The sequence below is a fragment of the Portunus trituberculatus genome, chromosome 14 (assembly GCF_017591435.1).
Source record: "Portunus trituberculatus isolate SZX2019 chromosome 14, ASM1759143v1, whole genome shotgun sequence".
Classification (NCBI taxonomy): Eukaryota; Metazoa; Arthropoda; class Malacostraca; order Decapoda; family Portunidae; genus Portunus; species Portunus trituberculatus.
Window position 1 is genome coordinate 11,144,811 of NC_059268.1, and position 18,637 is coordinate 11,163,447.

The following is an 18,637-nucleotide window of genomic DNA, read 5'->3' on the forward strand; positions in this document are numbered from 1 at the left end:
ACACACACACACACACGGTGTGTGGTGTGTGCCTGGTCTCAGGCTTATCCAAAGATCAGAAATAATGAATTCTGAGCTCGTTCCGTAGGGTAACGTCTGGCTGTCTCGTCAGAGACTGCAGCAGATCAAACAGTGAAACAGTGAAACACACACGCCCGGTAGCTCAGTGGTTAGAGCGCTGGCTTCACAAGCCAGAGGACCGGAGTTTGATTCCCCGGCCGGGTGGAGATATTTGGGTGTGTCTCCTTTCACGTGTAGCCCCTGTTCACCTAGCAGTGAGTAGCTATGGGATGTAAATCGAGGAGTTGTGACCTTGTTGTCCCGGTGTGTGGTGTGTGCCTGGTCTCAGGCCTATCCAAAGATCGGAAATAATGAGCTCTGAGCTCGCTCCGTAGGGTAACGTCTGGCTGTCTCGTCAGAGACTGCAGCAGATCAAACAGTGAAACACACACACACACACACACACACACACACACACACACACACAGAGGAGGGTGGTGGAAGGGAGATGATGTGGTGATATTCTGATCACAGGGAGGGACAGGATATGGACTAGAAGGGAAAAGTTAAGTGGGTGGAGACTTAAGGCTAAGTTTCAGCTTAGTTTTTTGAAGTTGTTGAATCAATCAAAGGAAAATTGAAGCCTTCATCTAGTGTGTACATGGTTACCAGGCATTGCTACTGAGAAATTGTATGGCCAGGATTGGCAAGGAGTCAAGTGCTGGCATCTGTATCTCCCCATTTCTTTTCCCAATAAACCAATCACGTTCTTTTCATACTCTCTCTCTCTCTCTCTCTCTCTCTCTCTCTCTCTCTCTGGCCATCAGTCCACAAGTAGTCTTTATATGGCCTCACCCTCATATTACCCTATCCTACACAAGTGTATCCGCCAATTTTCTTTTCACTTTACCGTGAGGAATGCACGCCACTGTCACGTTAACCCCGACGAAAGGACGATTGCAGTTGGTTATTTCCTTTATGCAACATACTTATCACAGAAACAGTCGCACGCTGCTGGAACAGAGAGGAAAGCACCATTTTTCTTAAACAAACTCAATATATCTAGAGATTGTTTGATTCTGGTATTGAAATAAAAGAGGATCATCTGAAAATATTCCAACCTTAAAGTACGCGCCCGTACACACACGCACAAACACACGCGCGCGCGCACACACACACACACACACACACACACCGCGTAGTGTAGTGATTAGCACGTTCGACTCACTATCGAGAGAGCCGGGTTCAGAGTCCCGGCGCGGCGAGGCAAATGGGCAAGCCTCTTAATGTGTAGCCCCTGTTCACCTAGCAGTAAATAGGTACGGCATGTAACTCGAGGAGTTGTGGCCTCGCTTTCCCGGTGTGTGGAGTGTGTTGTGGTCTCAGTCCTACCCAAAGATCTGTCTATGAGCTCTGAGCTTTCTCCGTAATGGGGAAGACTGGCTGGGTGACCAGCAAACGACCGTGGTGAATTACACACACACACACACACACACACACACACACACACCGCGTAGTGTAGTGGTTAGCACGCTCGACTCACAATCGACTCACAACTTTTCAGATTGAGGGGAGTATAGTATGATTTTTCATCCCCGCCCCCCCCGCGCTAATTTTTCATGGTAAGTTTTTCATTACTATTTTAGGTTTCACCTGTATATTAATAAATATTAGTTATACAATACTACTTCTGATGTTAGCACAGACAGAAAAAGAGTTTAATAAACATTGTTACATTTCAAGTAGGACAAATATGCTTCAACATACACTGCATATTTATGTGACCTCAAGATGTCGGACTCTCTCTCTCTCTCTCTCTCTCACTGCACATTCGATCAGGATACACACACACACACACACATACACAGAGGAGGGGGGATAACAATGCTAATTTAATACCACAACATCCCTTCCAACACCAAGACATTTTATTTATTCATTTATTTATTTCTATGTTATTGTTGATATCATCAAGCTAGTTTCCCACTCCAACCTGCCACACGCGCTGCCAGACACCCTTCTCCCTTCCGGTGTCTTTCTCCCTCCCCTCAAATTCCATTTCCCATAATGAAATTCATAAAGTGTTGTAGTAGGAGGAAGAAATGAAGAATGGAAGTATGTGAGGGAGTTTAATGTCTAGAAAATTAGCAAATCTAAAAAATAAATAAATAAGAAAATTTCAGGCTAACAGCTGTTTAGTAGTGGTGGGCATGAACCGCAAACTCAAGTATTCAAGGACTATTCCTTGGGCTGGCGGAACCATCGGAACCGGTTCCGCAGGGAATCGTTACAGCGCTGCTGGTGAATACCGAATACCAGAGTCTCGGAACCGCCAGCGCGCTGCTTGATGAATACCAGGCGGCTGGTGGCTCAGAGACTGGTATTCATCAGCCCGCGGAACCAGTCCGGAATAGTTTTTTCGGGGGGAATCAGTAGAGCACGGCTAGTGAATACCAGAGTCTGAATCCCCAGCGCATTGCTTGATGGTTACCAGGGAAGGGTGTAGTGTCCCAGGATTCATCTAGATTACTGGCTGGGACGATTTTAGAATACAAAGTACTGACTCTCGGTCCTAAGAGACTTATAATCTGTGATGGATATTGAATGACAGTGAATGTGATGCACTGTTCAGCTAATGATATACTCTTATCTCACACAGGATTCCTTTAATAATATGCATGCTTGAGCTGTCCTATTTCGCTTCGATGCCATTGTCTAAGTAGATTTGAATGTGATAAATAATTTTTCTAATGCCGCAAATTAGGTATTATCTCGATATATATACCTTTAACACAATGTTTTAGAAAAATCCTTGGTGCCTGGAAAAAAAAATATATATATATATATATATATATATATATATATATATATATATATATATATATATATGTTATGATTCGATAGAAAAAGTTACTGTATAATCAGCATATAATGAATTATGTGTGTAGGCAAATCATGTTTTTGGTTTAATCATGAGAATGACGGTTGTAGGTCTCACTCTCAGTCCGGCAGGAATAGCTCTTATGATGTTTATATTTATTTTTTTTTTTTTTTAATATTATTTATTTTATTTTATTTATTTTTTTTTTTTTTGCCATCACTCTAGCATGGGTGTTAGGACATTTTTCATTAATTTATTTGTTATTTTAAGATTTAAACTTTCTTGGATTTCTATAAACAATTATTCTTTTTATTTGTGTATTTGTTATTGTTTATTTTTTTATGTTTATTTTTAAATATTAACATTATATACACACTCAGGTTCTCATACATGCTTCATTCACACAGGGATCCTACTCCTATCTCAAAACTATTGTCCTTGGTCAGGACATGGGGGAGGGAGGGATAACTCACAAGCACTCAGGGTGGCTACGTAGCATCACTACGTATTGAACATGTACATGAAGAGGGAAAACATTCACATCACATCACGCAAGACTGAAATCATACACACTTTCATAGTTTTATTTACATACATAATTGTTGAAATATTTACAGTGCAAAATAAATATATACACATAAATCACAACTCTCAGATTAAATTGATCTCAGTCTGCCTGGCACCTCATTTCTTATCCTGCGGGAGCTGCCAACACTTGCTGTACAACTAGGTACAATTTCATATATACTGATTTGACAAATAACCAAAGCTGGACATGATAACGAAGAGAAAGATGTCACAATAACCAGTAAATCATTATGTGATTTTTTTTACAAGTATAGTATTTCATTGATGATAGATTTAGTAATACATAGTTATCATAGACATTCATACTATTATACACACGCAGTGCTTTCACAGACATACCTTCTGCTACTGGTTAAAACGGCAATAGTGGTCTTGTGGTGGCAGTGGTGGTAACAGTGGTGGTGGCGGTGGGCTATACTAACCCATAGACACTCACACACAACCATAAATACTCAAAAAACACTCTTATATACCGAAACACTCGTAAGCACACTCAAAACACCCTCACACACACACACACACACACACACACACACACACACACACACACACACACACACACACATACACGTGAAATGAATTGAAGTGAAGTATTGCTTTATTACCAGCAATTTTCAAGCAGCACCAAGCACCAATTAAGCACCAAGCACCAAGCAGCAAGACATGCAGTGCAAGCCTTCGGCACAACCCTCCACACTGCCTTATCTTCATCAATTAAAGGTATTTTAAGGCCATCCACTTATTTTTTAGGTTTCTTTTACAAATGAGAGTGAAAACAGTACGCAAATATTAAAAGGTGATACGTATAACGATCATTATAGGTGTCAGTATTACCAGCTGATATTTGCTTACTTCACTTACCGTAAGCCAAACATGTGTCAGAATGCAGCCACCAGTCTACTATTTCATTTCCCATAGTAAAAAATTTCCCCATATGGCTTAATTTTGGCTTGGTGAGATGATAAAAACAACATGTAGAGGTCTGCCACCGCTGTTCCCGGTGTTACCTCCGGGCCACCGCTGTTCCCGGTGTTACCTCCAGGCCATCTCTCCCCGCGGTTCCCCAGCCATCATCCTCCCCCTGGCAGCCTGTGGAGTCAAATACTTTTTTTCAAATATTTCCTAACGGTAATATTACGCTTCCATGGTATTTTTTATGGTTTTTCTAAGTGTTTCATTGTGTTTGAAGTGTTTTTCGCGCCTGTATTGGGCAAATATTTAGCGTTTAGTGGTGTTTTATGGCGTATGTTAAAGGCTTTTTAACGGTCAAAAATTTCAATTTCCCATTTTGAGCTTTTTTTATTTGAAGCTATAAGTGAGCCTTTATGGTATCAAAGAATCGTCTATGCTCTTTTAAGTGTGAAATCAATCTATTGAGTGAAATATGTGGACTTTGAAATGGTGTTTGGTGCTGTTGAACAAAAGTCTTATTTTTCTTTATTTTATTTGCTCACGTTTTTGTTTCTTGGTCTAGCTCGCTGTACAATACCTTAAAAGATAGCTCAGACTCCGTGAAACGTGGCAAAATATTCGCCAAGTGAAAATGGCTTGAAGGACGTTTTAGGAAAGTTATTGTTGAAAATGTTTTATACTTTTAACGTAATCAATTTAGACATTTAAAAAAAATAGTTGAGCTGGAGATATTTTGATACTTTGAAAGATAGTTTAAATATTTATCACGTCATAAAATGTCATGTATGTGACCGTGGCTTTGTTTATTTTGCCCAATATCTAGTGATCTCTGCGCATTTTCATGTGTTTCTAGGTTCAAGTGTGTAGATATTGGTAGCAGAAGGAGGAAGAAAGGAGGATAAGGAGGAAGGAAGGAGAAACAGAGGAGAAAGAGGAGGAGCAGCCAAACCATAATATTTAAGTCACCCTCCATTTCCTCAATATTTTGTCTAACACCTAGTGTTTTGATGTGTTTCTAGGCTCAGGCGTGTAGATGGAAGCAACAGAAGGAAGACGAAGAAGAAACAATGGAGGAGGATGAAGACAAAATGAGAAATAGAAGTGAAATAGGAGGAGCCAAGGTATAATATTTAGGTAAGTGTCTCTTTTAATTTTAACGTTCTTTATAATGCATACTGTTGGTTTTGGGATATATTTGGGGTGTTTCAAGTGTGTTCAGTAGTGTTGCAGGATGTTATGAGCATGTTTTTAGTGCATTTTGTGTATTTTCAGTGTGTTTTAGGCCTTTTAAGTATATTTTACGTACCTTGATTATGTGGATTGAGATATGTTTCAGTATATGTGTGTTTTGGGAGCATTTTGAGGGATTGTGTGGTGTTTTGAGTTTATTTTGGGGTTAATTTTGAGTGTTTTAAGCTGTATGGGTGTGTGTTAGAAGTCTTTTGGATGTGTATAGGGATGATTTGGGTATTAGGTATTTTTAGTGAGTTTTAGGTGTGTTTAGGGGCACTTTGAGGGGTTGCGTGGCTTTTTGAGTGTGGTAGGGGAACGGTTCCTGCCCAGTTCTACTGTTTAGCTGAATACACTCGCCACTCGCTCATGCTCCCCCGACACTATTGTATTTGTAAAGGAATTAGTGCTCATGTAAAAATGGAAGACATGGTTTCTCTTCCTCATACATGCTGACATAGCAGTGGCATAACTTACCCCAGGGTAAGTGACACTGGCTCCTGCCTGGTGAAACCACAGCTTGCGGAAACATCCAAGTTCCACAATTTGAACTGCGCGCTAGTGTGAACACCAGACCAAGTCCCGTTGACCGACCCTGATGTCAAAAAGTATATGCGTCTCAGCTTACTTTATCGAATACCCATAGATGGAGATCAGCCTTAATTTTCAATGTAGATTGTGATATTTTAGTTGTAAAGTAAGAAAACAGCTAGTCAATGTGTTGCTCCCCCTCCCTCCCAATCCCCCGTTCTCCCTCCGTTAGCACCTGTGGGTCGTGTCCGCGTCTTGGCTCCCTGTCCTCAGCCACCACAGGTTTGGACGGCGCCCTTACACCTGCCACACGCATTCAAGCCTTCTCCGCCCGCAGGTGAGTGACTGTTTTGACTTCCCACTTACGTCCAGCAAACGGTAAATGATCGTCACCTCCACAGTATGTTATGCAGGCAAACTCCACTCGTAATTGTAGTGGAATGAAGGTAGAAGGCAACTTGTCATGAAATCCAAGGCTGGTAGGACAGCATCACCAGCGTGATGGTCTGGCTGACACTGATTTGCAGAATTACGGGTTAATGTTATTTATGTTCTGATGGACATCCTGTTGTGTGACATTCAATGTCAACTAGGCAGGGAACCACTACGCACTCAGTACACAATTGGTTGTGGGAGCCATTGTTGACCTTTTTATTTACTGATATATATCATTTGATGTTTGCGAAATTACCAACAACTTCAGAAAGAGTTTAGACGAATCAGGTGACATTTATTAAGTTTTGGTAAACCAAGTTAATATTATTTTTTGTTTTGTTTTATTAAACTTATTTTTATCGGAATTGAGTTTTGTATGAGATATATATTAATCATTATAAAGATGTTGAGATAAAACTGTTGCTCCATGAAAAAGCTACCCCACTTTTCTTTTACCTTTTCCCTCAGTTCACAAGACTGAAAAGTTTGTGGGGAAGCAGGGTTGTGAGATTGAAGAAATAAATACCATATAATATCCCTCTAACTTGCTATCCACCATGGATAATTTTCATAGACATATTAGGGAATGCATTAGCAAGAAAATGTAGGAAATCCTTATAATTGCAGTGCCATAAGTCAGTCGTGGACTTCTATTAGAATGGGTGACCCAAGCTGGCTGGGCCCATGGCTTGTGGAGAATTGGGATCCTAGACTGGCTTGGATTAAGTGGCTCATGAAAAAATTAAGATCCTGGACTGACTGAGCCCATGGGTTGTGGAGAAATGGAGTCCTGGAATGGCAGGCTGTGTGGTTTATGTGGCTTGGGCCATACCGCATGGAGAATTTAGGTCCCAGGCAGGCTTTGTTCAATTTCCCTCCTCCTTTTCACTGATATGCCTATCTCTTAACTCTTCTGCCTGTTTTCATCAAAATATCACATATGATCCATTCTTGTATTTACCCTGAACACAGACTCTTAGTTAGAGCTGTTCTAGTTTAGCTTAACCCAGCTAATTATTAAATTTTCATGGATCAACACAAATCAGGTTGACAGTTGCACATGAATCTCTTGTCATATAAGGCAAATAAATTGTTAGATATGAGTCTTAGCCTCATAAAAGAAAAGTTAATGAAATTAAATCTAACCAGTCAAGCCTCATAAAAGAAAAGTTAATGAAATTAAATCTAACCAGTCACTTTAACTTCATAGCCAGCCAAGATGACCTCTACTCCTAAAGCAAATTAAGTGAACTAGAAATAAAATATCTTGTCTTATTTTGATGATCACTACAAAATGACTGACAAGTCGGCATTTGATACAGGGCTTTGAAAAATTATAAGTAAATCTGCTTCAGTCACTCAGTTATTTGACTGAAACAGTGGTATCAATAATATTAGTAAGGTGATATGTAATGAAGATGCAGTGAACTTCAGCTTGACCCACATATCCTGCTTTGTTCACAGTGTGTGGTGAGAGGAAGAGCCAGTCCCAGTGGATAATCTTTAAAGTTTTTTTGTTATTATGATTGGTTTTCAGTGGTTAACATCAGAATTAAAAATTAATTCAATATTAAGCTTGGAAATTTGGTGTTCATTGTATAAAGCTATACTGTGTAATTATTTTCAACATCTTAACCATAAAAGGGAATCCCAGGGTTGTGCTGATTGCCATGTGTCAGTTTTATGGTCTTGTAACATTGAGGGGCTTTTGGTTGTAGTAAATCTAACTAGTCTTACAACTTTCTAACCTTAACTCAATTTCACCTGCAGAGAACTCTCAAAAAAGTAGACTGTGGACATTGCATGTGGTTAGGAAAGAAAACTATATCTAACAACTATAGGGGACAGCAGCTTACTTCAGTGGTGGCTGTTGAGAAACTGTCTGGTGGAGTATAGAAATGAACCTGCAGTGGACTTGAAGGAAGGTTATCAAATGTGAGGATTGTTAAAATACATTATTTAGGGTTGTTTTATGTAACCAGTTGCTTTTCAAGTTGTTAACATTTATAGGGAATAATTTCAGGGTCTGAAGATGCTCTTGTACCAATATATATCTCATAATGAGAAAAAATGTTACAGAAGCTACAGTACATTAGTTCTTTGAATTGTGAAAAAGAATGAGAGGAAAGATGAGAATGTGCTGTCACAAAGGTGAAATGCTCCATCTTCAAGGCAACACCAGCAGCTGTACTGAACATTAGTATTCAAGTCTTCCTAAGCTAATGTTTCCTGAGTGTGTTCTATTGTCTGAATGATGTTTTGACATGCCTGAACAACAAGGATTCAACTGTTTTGCATTAGATCACTCTTGATTTAAAAAATAAGATCTCATTGTAGGTAATTGATTGATGATAGAACTTGGTATGATCATTCAGGCATTTCTTTGTTAATAGATGAACAGAAACATTATTTTGGCTGTCACTTAACCTTAAGTGAATAAGAGATTCTTTTCATGTCACTCTACTCTCTTGAATAGCAGGCGTTTCCTGCTTTCCTTTGTATTGGGAGACTCAGCAAACATAGCCATTGTGCTATGAGTAATGTTAGTAAGAAGCCACAGTGTATTGTGAAAGGACTTTGAAAACTATATCTTACTACTTGGATTTAAGATATACATAATTTCAGGTGGCTCCAGTATAAATGTCCTTAAGTAGGGAGGAGCAGGAGCTCCGCTGTGTGTTGAGTTGGTTTGCAAACTGGGAAGACCAGCAGAGAGAGCAATTCCTAAATGCCTTGGTAGAGAAAGCTGTTCCACCGGACATTGACCAACTATTCCAAGTATGATCATTAAATTGTCGTTTCTTACTAACAAGTAAAATGAAAGTTGTGTGCTGCTAAAATTGCTTATCCTGGCATATACAATAACAGCATGATTTAGCTTATTTCCAGTGTAGGGAGTTATTTCGAAAAGTAGATTGCAACCTGCCTATATTTTGTAGTGCAATAAGTAAATGTGAATGTTTGAAGTCTAAGGAAGTAATAACAAATACTTCTCTTGTAAGTTGATTTGGTACTATTTGCAGAGGTATTTTTAACATGCTGCATACCTGAAGTCTTGAAAAGTCATTATTTAAATGCAAGTAATATTAAAAAGTGAAGGCCAACTAAAACATGCAAATATTTTGTGTTATGCTACATTAACCAGATGCTTAACAATAAATAATCATTATATATTAATATAGAGTACATTACCAGATAGTATGGTTACTAGCATAAAATTTATAAGTAAATAGGTGCAGTACATTGAGATGTATCACAAGAAACATTCTTAAAATGTGCATCTCCAGAGAACTGTAGGAGCATATACCGAACTCTATATTAAAATAGGCACCAGCCACCACAGCTCACCTCATTGTGAATACCTGTATTTCCTCAGTAGCACAGATATGATCCTTGGAAATAAGAATCCAGTGTATGAATTATAATGCAATCCAGAAAGTGTGAATCAAGTTGCTGAATTGATCAGGTTCAGCATTTGAAGATGACTTAATCTCCTCTATAAAACAGGGAAGAAAATGACAGGAAGGATATATGTATATTATTGTGCATGTGAAAAGGCAGAGAAATAGAAGGATGTAAGAATGAGAAGACTTAATTATATGATGTAGCCAGTTCCTTGAGAATGGACATGTTTTATGCAGAAAAGGGTAGAATTTCAGCCATGCATTTCTTAATATACTTTATCAAGTTATTGCATATTCATTGACATTTTACAAAATTATCACCATGCCCTTTGATTTGGTTGTAATTGTATTGATCATGTATATACAGCTATTTTGTGTATTTTATTTAATTTAGTTATTTTGATTTACAGGGACTCAATCAGCTAACTTTGAATAGCAGCTGCCATTCACTCCTCCAGTGCCAGCTCCGTTTGTTCTCTCAGTGGTTTGATTCTTGGACCTGCCATCTTCGCAACGTACTTCTCTGCAACCTGCACTGTTACGACCCTAAATTTGTTGAAAAATTTCACATTCTTGTTAACCAGAAGTGTTCCACAGAAGACCAGTGTTCTTCAGAGAAAAAAATGTGAAAGGCATTTTTAACTTAAATTATTTGTCATAAACAATCTTTGTTCCAATTGATAATTTTTCTGTTGTTTGTTGACATTGCGATCTATTAACAAAAATGCCACAACAACATACAACTGCAGACCAAGTAAATTTTTTAAGCCAGTGGTTTATGTCATGGTCAGAAATGCAGAGGGAAGATTTCTTGCCTGTACTGACACAAGCTTATCAACCTAAAGATAATCTGAATGGCCTTGTTGGAGGTTATGAGTCCCTAAGCTCACAAGGCAGAAGACCATCTCTCTTTGACTGTCAGGTAAGTTAGATCAAGTTTTAATTTTTCTTACCCACTATATGATTATAGTAAGAGAGATAAAAGAAATGGTTGGTGATAAAGTGCAAATGTATGTATGTAGATAAATCATTCTTTTTACAATTTATATAAATGAGTCATATTTGCATAGAATGAGATAAATTGAGTTTAGTCATTATAATGATTGTTATGTGGCCCAATGGCCAAGATGATTGTAAGGTTGATAGTGTGAGTAATGGAGATAGATAGAGGAGATGTTAGGGTTAAGGACTCACAAAACGACAGGTTAAAGTCCTACAGCTGGTAAATGTATAACACCACAGTTGTATCTGATCTTTTTTATTTTGACCCAGAACATGTAAATAGTATGTAATAACCATCATCTGTTAAGGAATCATTAGAATATTTTTAGAACATCAGTGCCATTACCTTCATGAGATGTTTAGTTAATGGATTCTATTACTTATATCCATTTTTGTAACCAGGTTGTGAGCTCTTCTCTGTGTGATAGCAAGTTCTATTCCACAAGTCTTGTGTCTGGATGCTGTGTCTTTGCTCCCCTTACTCAAAGAAGGAGCTGGCAGAGCTAATAAAGAGATTAAAATCTGCAAGATTTCCTGGTTTTCCTGGCTTGCTCATGGTATCTGAGTGGTCTGATCTGGCCCTGTTTTGTCTTGTCATTGGTCATAGGAATCAGAGGAGAAAAGGAAGTTTCTAATGACTTGTTTTGGTGAGAAAATATAGAAAAATCTGATTTGGATATTCTCACAACTTTTTGTATTTTTGCATTGTGATTACTAACATAATACAACAAAGTTTCAGAGAACTGCTAACTTATGCTCTTTTTGAAAAGTTAAAAATGAAAAGATATAAGTAAACAAATGTATTCCCTTTCTTTATATGGTGGTTAGCTAGACATTTTACTTATATGATTCCATTTGCAACAGATTCTATCTTGGGAATTGATGAAAATAAGAACTTGTCCCTTTATTTTTTAAATAATTTCTGATGAAGGATTCTTTGAGTACCTTCCATACTACTTTTGCATTAGAAAATATTGTATTCAGGCCCTAGTTCAAGTGCATTACAAATCCTCTTTATATGTGATGGCAAATGGATTGTACTATATTCCAAAACATAGTTCAATATAAGATCCTCCCAGTAAATAGAAAGACCTCATCCCATACGTGATCTCAATGTGGGATCCATATGTAGAGGTTTCCACCAGATGGCTCACATAATAAGAGATCCTAATTACCTTAACTTGCCTTTGTTGTGCAAGAAGCACTTCATCAAATTATCAGCATACTCAAATGATAGTAAACTTCATATCATTAAACTTTTGTGGAAACCTGTCTATATTGCTCAACACCCTGCAGTACAGCAAAGTTTTTATCTTAAATATTGTAACTCAGTTATTTTCTGGTCAATTCTACATCATGAAACAGTGAATTTGAATCATTTGTGGATTTTTAATGTCATTTGTGCATGACTTAAGATATAATCTTTGTCTTGCTTGATATTGTATCATTGATAATTACTTATACCTACATCAACAGATGAAATTGTTCCATGAATGGTTTGGTGCTTGGACTGAGACTGAGCGGCAAACTTTGCTGGAGCATTTACGGGAGGTGGATCCAGAGTTTATGCATCAATATGAGAAAAGGTTGAAGGGTGAGGCTTCTCTGGAAGAGGCCACACAGCCTGAATGTGCGGGAGATGAAGGCCATAATCCTCCCAGTTCTCTCAGCTCACCACCCAGTACCTTGCCACGCTCCCACAGCCCCCATGACTCAGGCTTGGATGAACCATCAACAGACACTGAGCATGCAGAACCTCAGAGTCTTGACTCAGGTCATGATAAAGAGGACACAACCCCTACTGGTAATTCTGCAGTGGATGTCTCCACACCAACTGTAGGGAAACCTGAAACAAATGTTACTACTTGTAAAAATGATGATCAGGATAAGGATGTGTACAATATGGATGACTTAGCAAATGGACTTCATGACTCTCAAAATATTACAAGGGTAACTGTGCCAGGGCCTGGTGAGATGGCTTCACCTGCTGCTTGTGAGGCAGTAGCTGAGCACTGATTTTTCATGGTTAAAACACAACATATTCATTGACATTGTCATATTTTGTTTTTATTTATTTATTTTTAACACCGCAAAAATCTTTTGTTTTTATTTATTTATTTATTATTTGTTTTACTCCTTGGAAGTCTAGTTGTGTATGTTTTTTATAACTGAATGTCCAAGACATTCCTTAAAAATTATTAATAGAAATGCTTTCACCATCATATTTAGTTAAATTATTACTTTGATAATGTCTTGATGCTTTGATTATTAGTTCAAAGCTGACTTCTTTGTTGACCTGGAAATGTTAATTATATGCAGGGGTAACTTAGATTCAAAGCAGTTGATATATACTAGTAAATAACAGCATAGTATATATATATATATATATATATATATATATATATATATATATATATATATATATATATATATATATAAGAATTGAGCATCTTCCTATTATAATGTATTGTTTAAACCAATATCTATTCAGTATCGATAACCATCAGTGACATACCTGTACAAATGAACACAGCATGTAGCTATTATTAAGGATGGTTGCACCAGGAGGGTTCCAGATGATAATAGTTACAGTATTAACATTTCAACAAAACAATCAGCAGCAATAGATTGAAATAGTAATATCTTGGTTTATGTAACCAGAACATTGGCATGTAGCTTTTTTGGGATCATTCTTTTCTGGGGATACTATCATGTATATGTTTGTTTAATTATTTGAAATATATAGATTGAATGTTGAGAAACTAAGAACTAGGAGAGTGAAGTGTAGGATGCAAGTAGAAGACCTTTATTGAGAGGATAAAAAGGTAACTATGCAACAAAATGGGAAATGTCTATTAACGGATATGATAACTACACTTTTACAATGTGCAAGTGTCAGAGTGTTGTGTTGGGTGTGCTTTTTCATCTCTTGAGTCTCAAAATTATTCCTGTCCTATTCACTGGGATGCAATAGCTGTGATTTTGCACTTACTAGCCATAAGGATTTACTAAGCGGCTTAATCTCATAAGACTGCTTTTCTCATTGAACAAATTCACTTTGCAGCCTTGCTTAGTATTGGTAGCAACTGTAAATTAGAACTAATAAGCCAATTCAGATGCCTTGTGTTTATTTGTTTTATTTGTGTGAAATCATAGCAAGCAGCATGACATGATGGCTTTTGCTTTCTGACTGAAATTTATCAGTGAATAGAACATAACTAGAGGCTGCCGTGGTACAGTGGGGCTGCGTGTGATTTGGGGGCACAAGATCCTTAAGTACTTGGGTTAGGTAGGGCATCCATTCGGGGTAACAGTTCCCATATACCAAAAGTCCTCTGCAAGGAAGCACAATTCTATTCCTAATACTCTAGGGAAACTGTACGTAAAAACCAGCAAAAAAAGTTAATAGAACATAACTATTATATAGTTGATATTGGTAGCGAAGAAGATAACATGGAGTTGAGTTATACATAAAGTGTAATTAGAAGGAATGTTTTTTAAGTTAAGAAAATGAGATCGTTATAGTTGAAATGACTGGCTAAGATTTTGTCATTGGAATGAGTTTTATCAGTTAATTTATCTTAACACAGTATGGTTGTTATGGGGCAAGTATGTTCTTCATATACTAATGGCTCTATTATTGAAAATATTTTGCTTGGGTATTACTGTTGAGGTCATTTACGTATTAGAAGTATGTGGACATCATGACCTGTTGTGGCCATATTGTGCATGTAATTGGTTGTGGATTCACTGCTACCATCATGCTGTGATGTTCACATTTTTCATCATTCTTTAATTTGCTTGTAATTGCTCTTGCCATGTTTAGAAATGGTTAGTTATTTGACAATCAGTGTAGGGTGTTTTTTTTATTGTTCAGGCATTTATGTGCCTTTGTACGGTAGAGGAATTAAGTTTTATTTTTCCTTAGAGTTAATCAAATGGATTGCATTCCATATTTGTTACTTCTCTTTAGTGAAAACCAATAACCTCTCTGTTCATGCGTCTCACACACACACACACACACACACACACACACACACACACACACACACACACACACACACACACACACACACACACACACACACACACACACCCGGTAGCTCAGTGGTTAGAGTGCTGGCTTCACAAGCCAGAGGACTGGGGTTCGATTCCCCGGCCAGGTGGAGATATTTGGGTGTGTCTCCTTTCACGTGTAGCCCCTGTTCACCTAGCAGTGAGTAGGTACGGGATGTAAATCAAGGAGTTGTGACCTTGTTGTCCTGGTGTGTGGTGTGTGCCTGGTCTCAGGCCTATCCGAAGATCAGAAGTAATGAGCTCTGAGCTCATTCCATAGGGTAACGTCTGGCTGTCTCGTCAGAGACTGCAGCAGATCAAACAGTGAAACACACACACACACACACACACACACACACACACACACACACACACACACACACACACACACACACACACACACACATACAGAGACTGCAGCAGATCAAACACATATGGGATCAAAAGTGACAATTATAATAACAGTTATTAGAATCAAATTATTATTTAAGTGAAAAGAGAGTTTTTAGTACCAGTGGAAACAAAATGAGTGATTCAGTGAAGACTAAAGAAAAGATGTAAATTTAATGCATGAGAAGGATAAAAAAAAAAAGTGAGAAGGAAGGTACTTGTAATTATTTCAGTTTATGGATTTTTATGATTTCTTCTTCTTCTTCTTCTTCTTCTTCTTCTTCTTCTTCTTCTTCTTCTTCTCCTTCTTCTTCTTCTTCTTGTTATTATTATTATTATTATTATTATTATTATTATTATTATTATTATTTATTATTATTATTATTACTTCAGTATTTTTAATTATTTGTTCTTTTAACATAACACTGTAACATTTCTTGAGTAAAGCATGATGGTAAAGAAGCGAGTTGAAAAATTCTTGCAGATAATTGAAAAACATTATGGAGAGAAAGTTAACAATAACATGAGAAGATGAAGATGTTCTCTAATGTAGGATTTATTTTATATGTAACGTGTTTCTGCACAACATACTATTCAATGCTGGAAATGGATAATATATATGATATGTGTATTATGTTTTAGCCATCTCGGTTTTGTTATTCAATTTTAGACATATCAGTACACCTTCAGTTATGGTTTCATTGTTTCATTGTGATAATTTCAGATATATCAAGATACCTTCAATTATGAGAATGGTCTGCATTTGTCATTTTTGTTTCTTATATTTGCAGGAAAAGACTGTTTAGCAGAATCAGTTGAATTATTCTGCTTGCAGCAGCATGATTTATTTTTCTTGTTTATTTTTGCTGGGGAATGGTATAAATGTTTGTACTGAAGAAAATAATTAGTTAGGTGTAATATGTCACAAAATTTTATTTTTATGTCTTAAGGTTGGTCCAGTGTCTAAGTGAGGAATATTGCTTTGAAGTGTGTGATTATATATATATATATATATATATATATATATATATATATATATATATATATATATATATATATATATATATTCACAAATACTGTAAGCTAAATTAATGAAAATCTCCTCTTAATTTTAAATGTGTAAATCACGCTAATTTTTTCATAGTCTTAATCTAGAATTTAAGCCACTAGATGTCATACATGACAAAGCAATTGCAAATAAAAAGAAAGGTTAGTGAGCTGGACAAAACATTTCTAATAAAGACTCAAAAGCAGTACTTCACCTTTTGAGTCTAATTAATAGTTAGATATTACATTATTATACATGACATTAAACTTCTTTGCTGCTTTATACCAAAAGAGAACTTGCAATGCATGTATGGTTGAAATTTAAATATGCTTTCAGGTAAGCAATGAGTGCACAAAATACCATGGATTTCAATTTTGTATATGGTCATTACTAAGTACATATTTGCTTACACATACAGCATGAAGGCATGATGCAAAATATGATAGTGATGTAGTTGAAAGAACATGTAATACTATAGTGCTCAAAAGTATGATTCACTTCATACTTATGTCTGGCTACTTACTTTGTTGTGTTCAGCAATTTGGATTTAGAATATCACTCGTGGAAATGGATTGGCAGTGAAGGGCGAAGACTGGTGTGATTAGTTATTAATGTTCATAGTACATGTATATTTAAGGATGTTTAACTTGGAGGTGAAGATGTGACTGCTTGTAGATGTTAGTTGGCTGATGTAACTGAGGCCATAGGGTATAATATTTTTGCATATTTATCTTGTTGCATACATATATCACAACTACAGTTTTATACAACATACATAAGGATATTTTGTAAAGGAAACAAGCAGGGTAAGAACATTTTTGTTGTATTTTGGTAAATATATTTGCTTAATGTAAAGGTCTTGATGACCATCATGGCAGTTTTTATTTTCTGAATTAATCGGTAGCTATCACGATAGCTTTGTCATGTACAAGTATTAGTAACCATCATGGCAGTGCACATCTGAGACATTATTGCTCAGTTCTTTCTTGATCATTCCTATCTTGTCAAAGATTTATAAACTGGAAATAGATTTTGTAATATAATATTTTGTTTGAAGAATGATGTTTTTTTATTTATTTATTCTGTTATCTTTTTATTTTACTGTAAAGACATCCAACCAATTCTCTCTCTCTCTCTCTCTCTCTCTCTCTCTCTCTCTCTCTCTCTCTCTCTCTCTCTCTCTCTCTCTCTCTCTCTCTCTCGCACAAACACATCTATATAGCAAATTATGAAATATTTAGTTGCCATGTTTTGAGTAGATTGGTTTTAAAATGTATGTATACAAGTCAGGATTCAGAATATTTTCTCAAGTGGATATTGAGTATATTGTCAGATTCAGAGAAAATACTGTGACTGAAGGCTTTTTAGCCACATATATGACTTTCTGACATGCTTTGTACTAGTTTGCAAAGTGTACATGAAATCAATCCCATTTGTATGAAAACCATGTACTCAGTCATAGAGATTATGAAATAATTGTTGGTACTATTTTTCTATGACATTAGAATATCATTGATAAAAAAATGAGTTTTATTCATCTTTTCTTAGCACACTTGCATTAATATCTAAGTTTATATGGCATGCATTCACAATTGCACTCCATTCCTCCCAGTCATCACAATCACTCTTCCTTGTTCCACAGATGTTCCTCTTCCATTTGAGACACTTATAATATGTACATACTTCAAACAGCCTAGACTATGCCATTGATTCTGACAGTGATATAACTACTGTTCTCTGTGTTGGACCTAAGAAGTTAAGAGAATGAAGTGAGGAAGTATGGATGTGAAAGATGGTGGGTGCCTTGTTTTAACTTCTCTCTCTCTCTCTCTCTCTCTCTCTCTCTGAACATTTTATCCTGTTTATGTAAAATATAATTAACAAATAGATAAACTGGTTTATCCAGCAAAATATGGTGCAATGCAGAAACACATATAAACAAAATGCGTGAAAAATATTGATAGATACTTTTATTGGAATAAAGGAAAGAAAGAAAAGAAAATATATATATTCTTAAATATTCAAAACAAAATGCAGGAACAATGTTGATAGATAATTCTAATAATAAGAAAAAAATCAACTCATTTATTGTTAAAATTTTAAAGAAATGAATTTAATTTGTTTAACATAAGTATTGTAACAATAAGTGCATTAAGATAA

General features: G+C 36.5%; 1 protein-coding gene across 3 annotated transcripts; it reads left to right on the top strand.

The window, feature by feature from the left end:
- Window positions 1–6,200: 6,200 nt before the first annotated feature.
- LOC123503544 lies at window positions 6,201–15,097 on the top strand. Of its 3 annotated transcripts, none has more exons than XM_045253396.1 (4): window positions 6,201–6,479; window positions 9,203–9,355; window positions 10,392–10,903; window positions 12,460–15,097. In XM_045253396.1, the coding sequence occupies exons 3-4, from the start codon at window positions 10,706–10,708 to the stop codon at window positions 12,997–12,999; spliced, it is 738 nt and encodes a 245-aa protein (XP_045109331.1). In that variant the 5' UTR covers window positions 6,201–6,479; window positions 9,203–9,355; window positions 10,392–10,705; the 3' UTR covers window positions 13,000–15,097. The 3 variants fall into 3 exon arrangements, with proteins under 3 accessions (XP_045109331.1, XP_045109332.1, XP_045109330.1); XM_045253395.1 differs by lacking the exon at window positions 6,201–6,479 and adding an exon at window positions 7,844–8,512 and having other exon boundaries at window positions 12,460–13,368; XM_045253397.1 differs by lacking the exon at window positions 9,203–9,355.
- The last annotated feature ends 3,540 nt before the right edge of the window (window positions 15,098–18,637 follow it).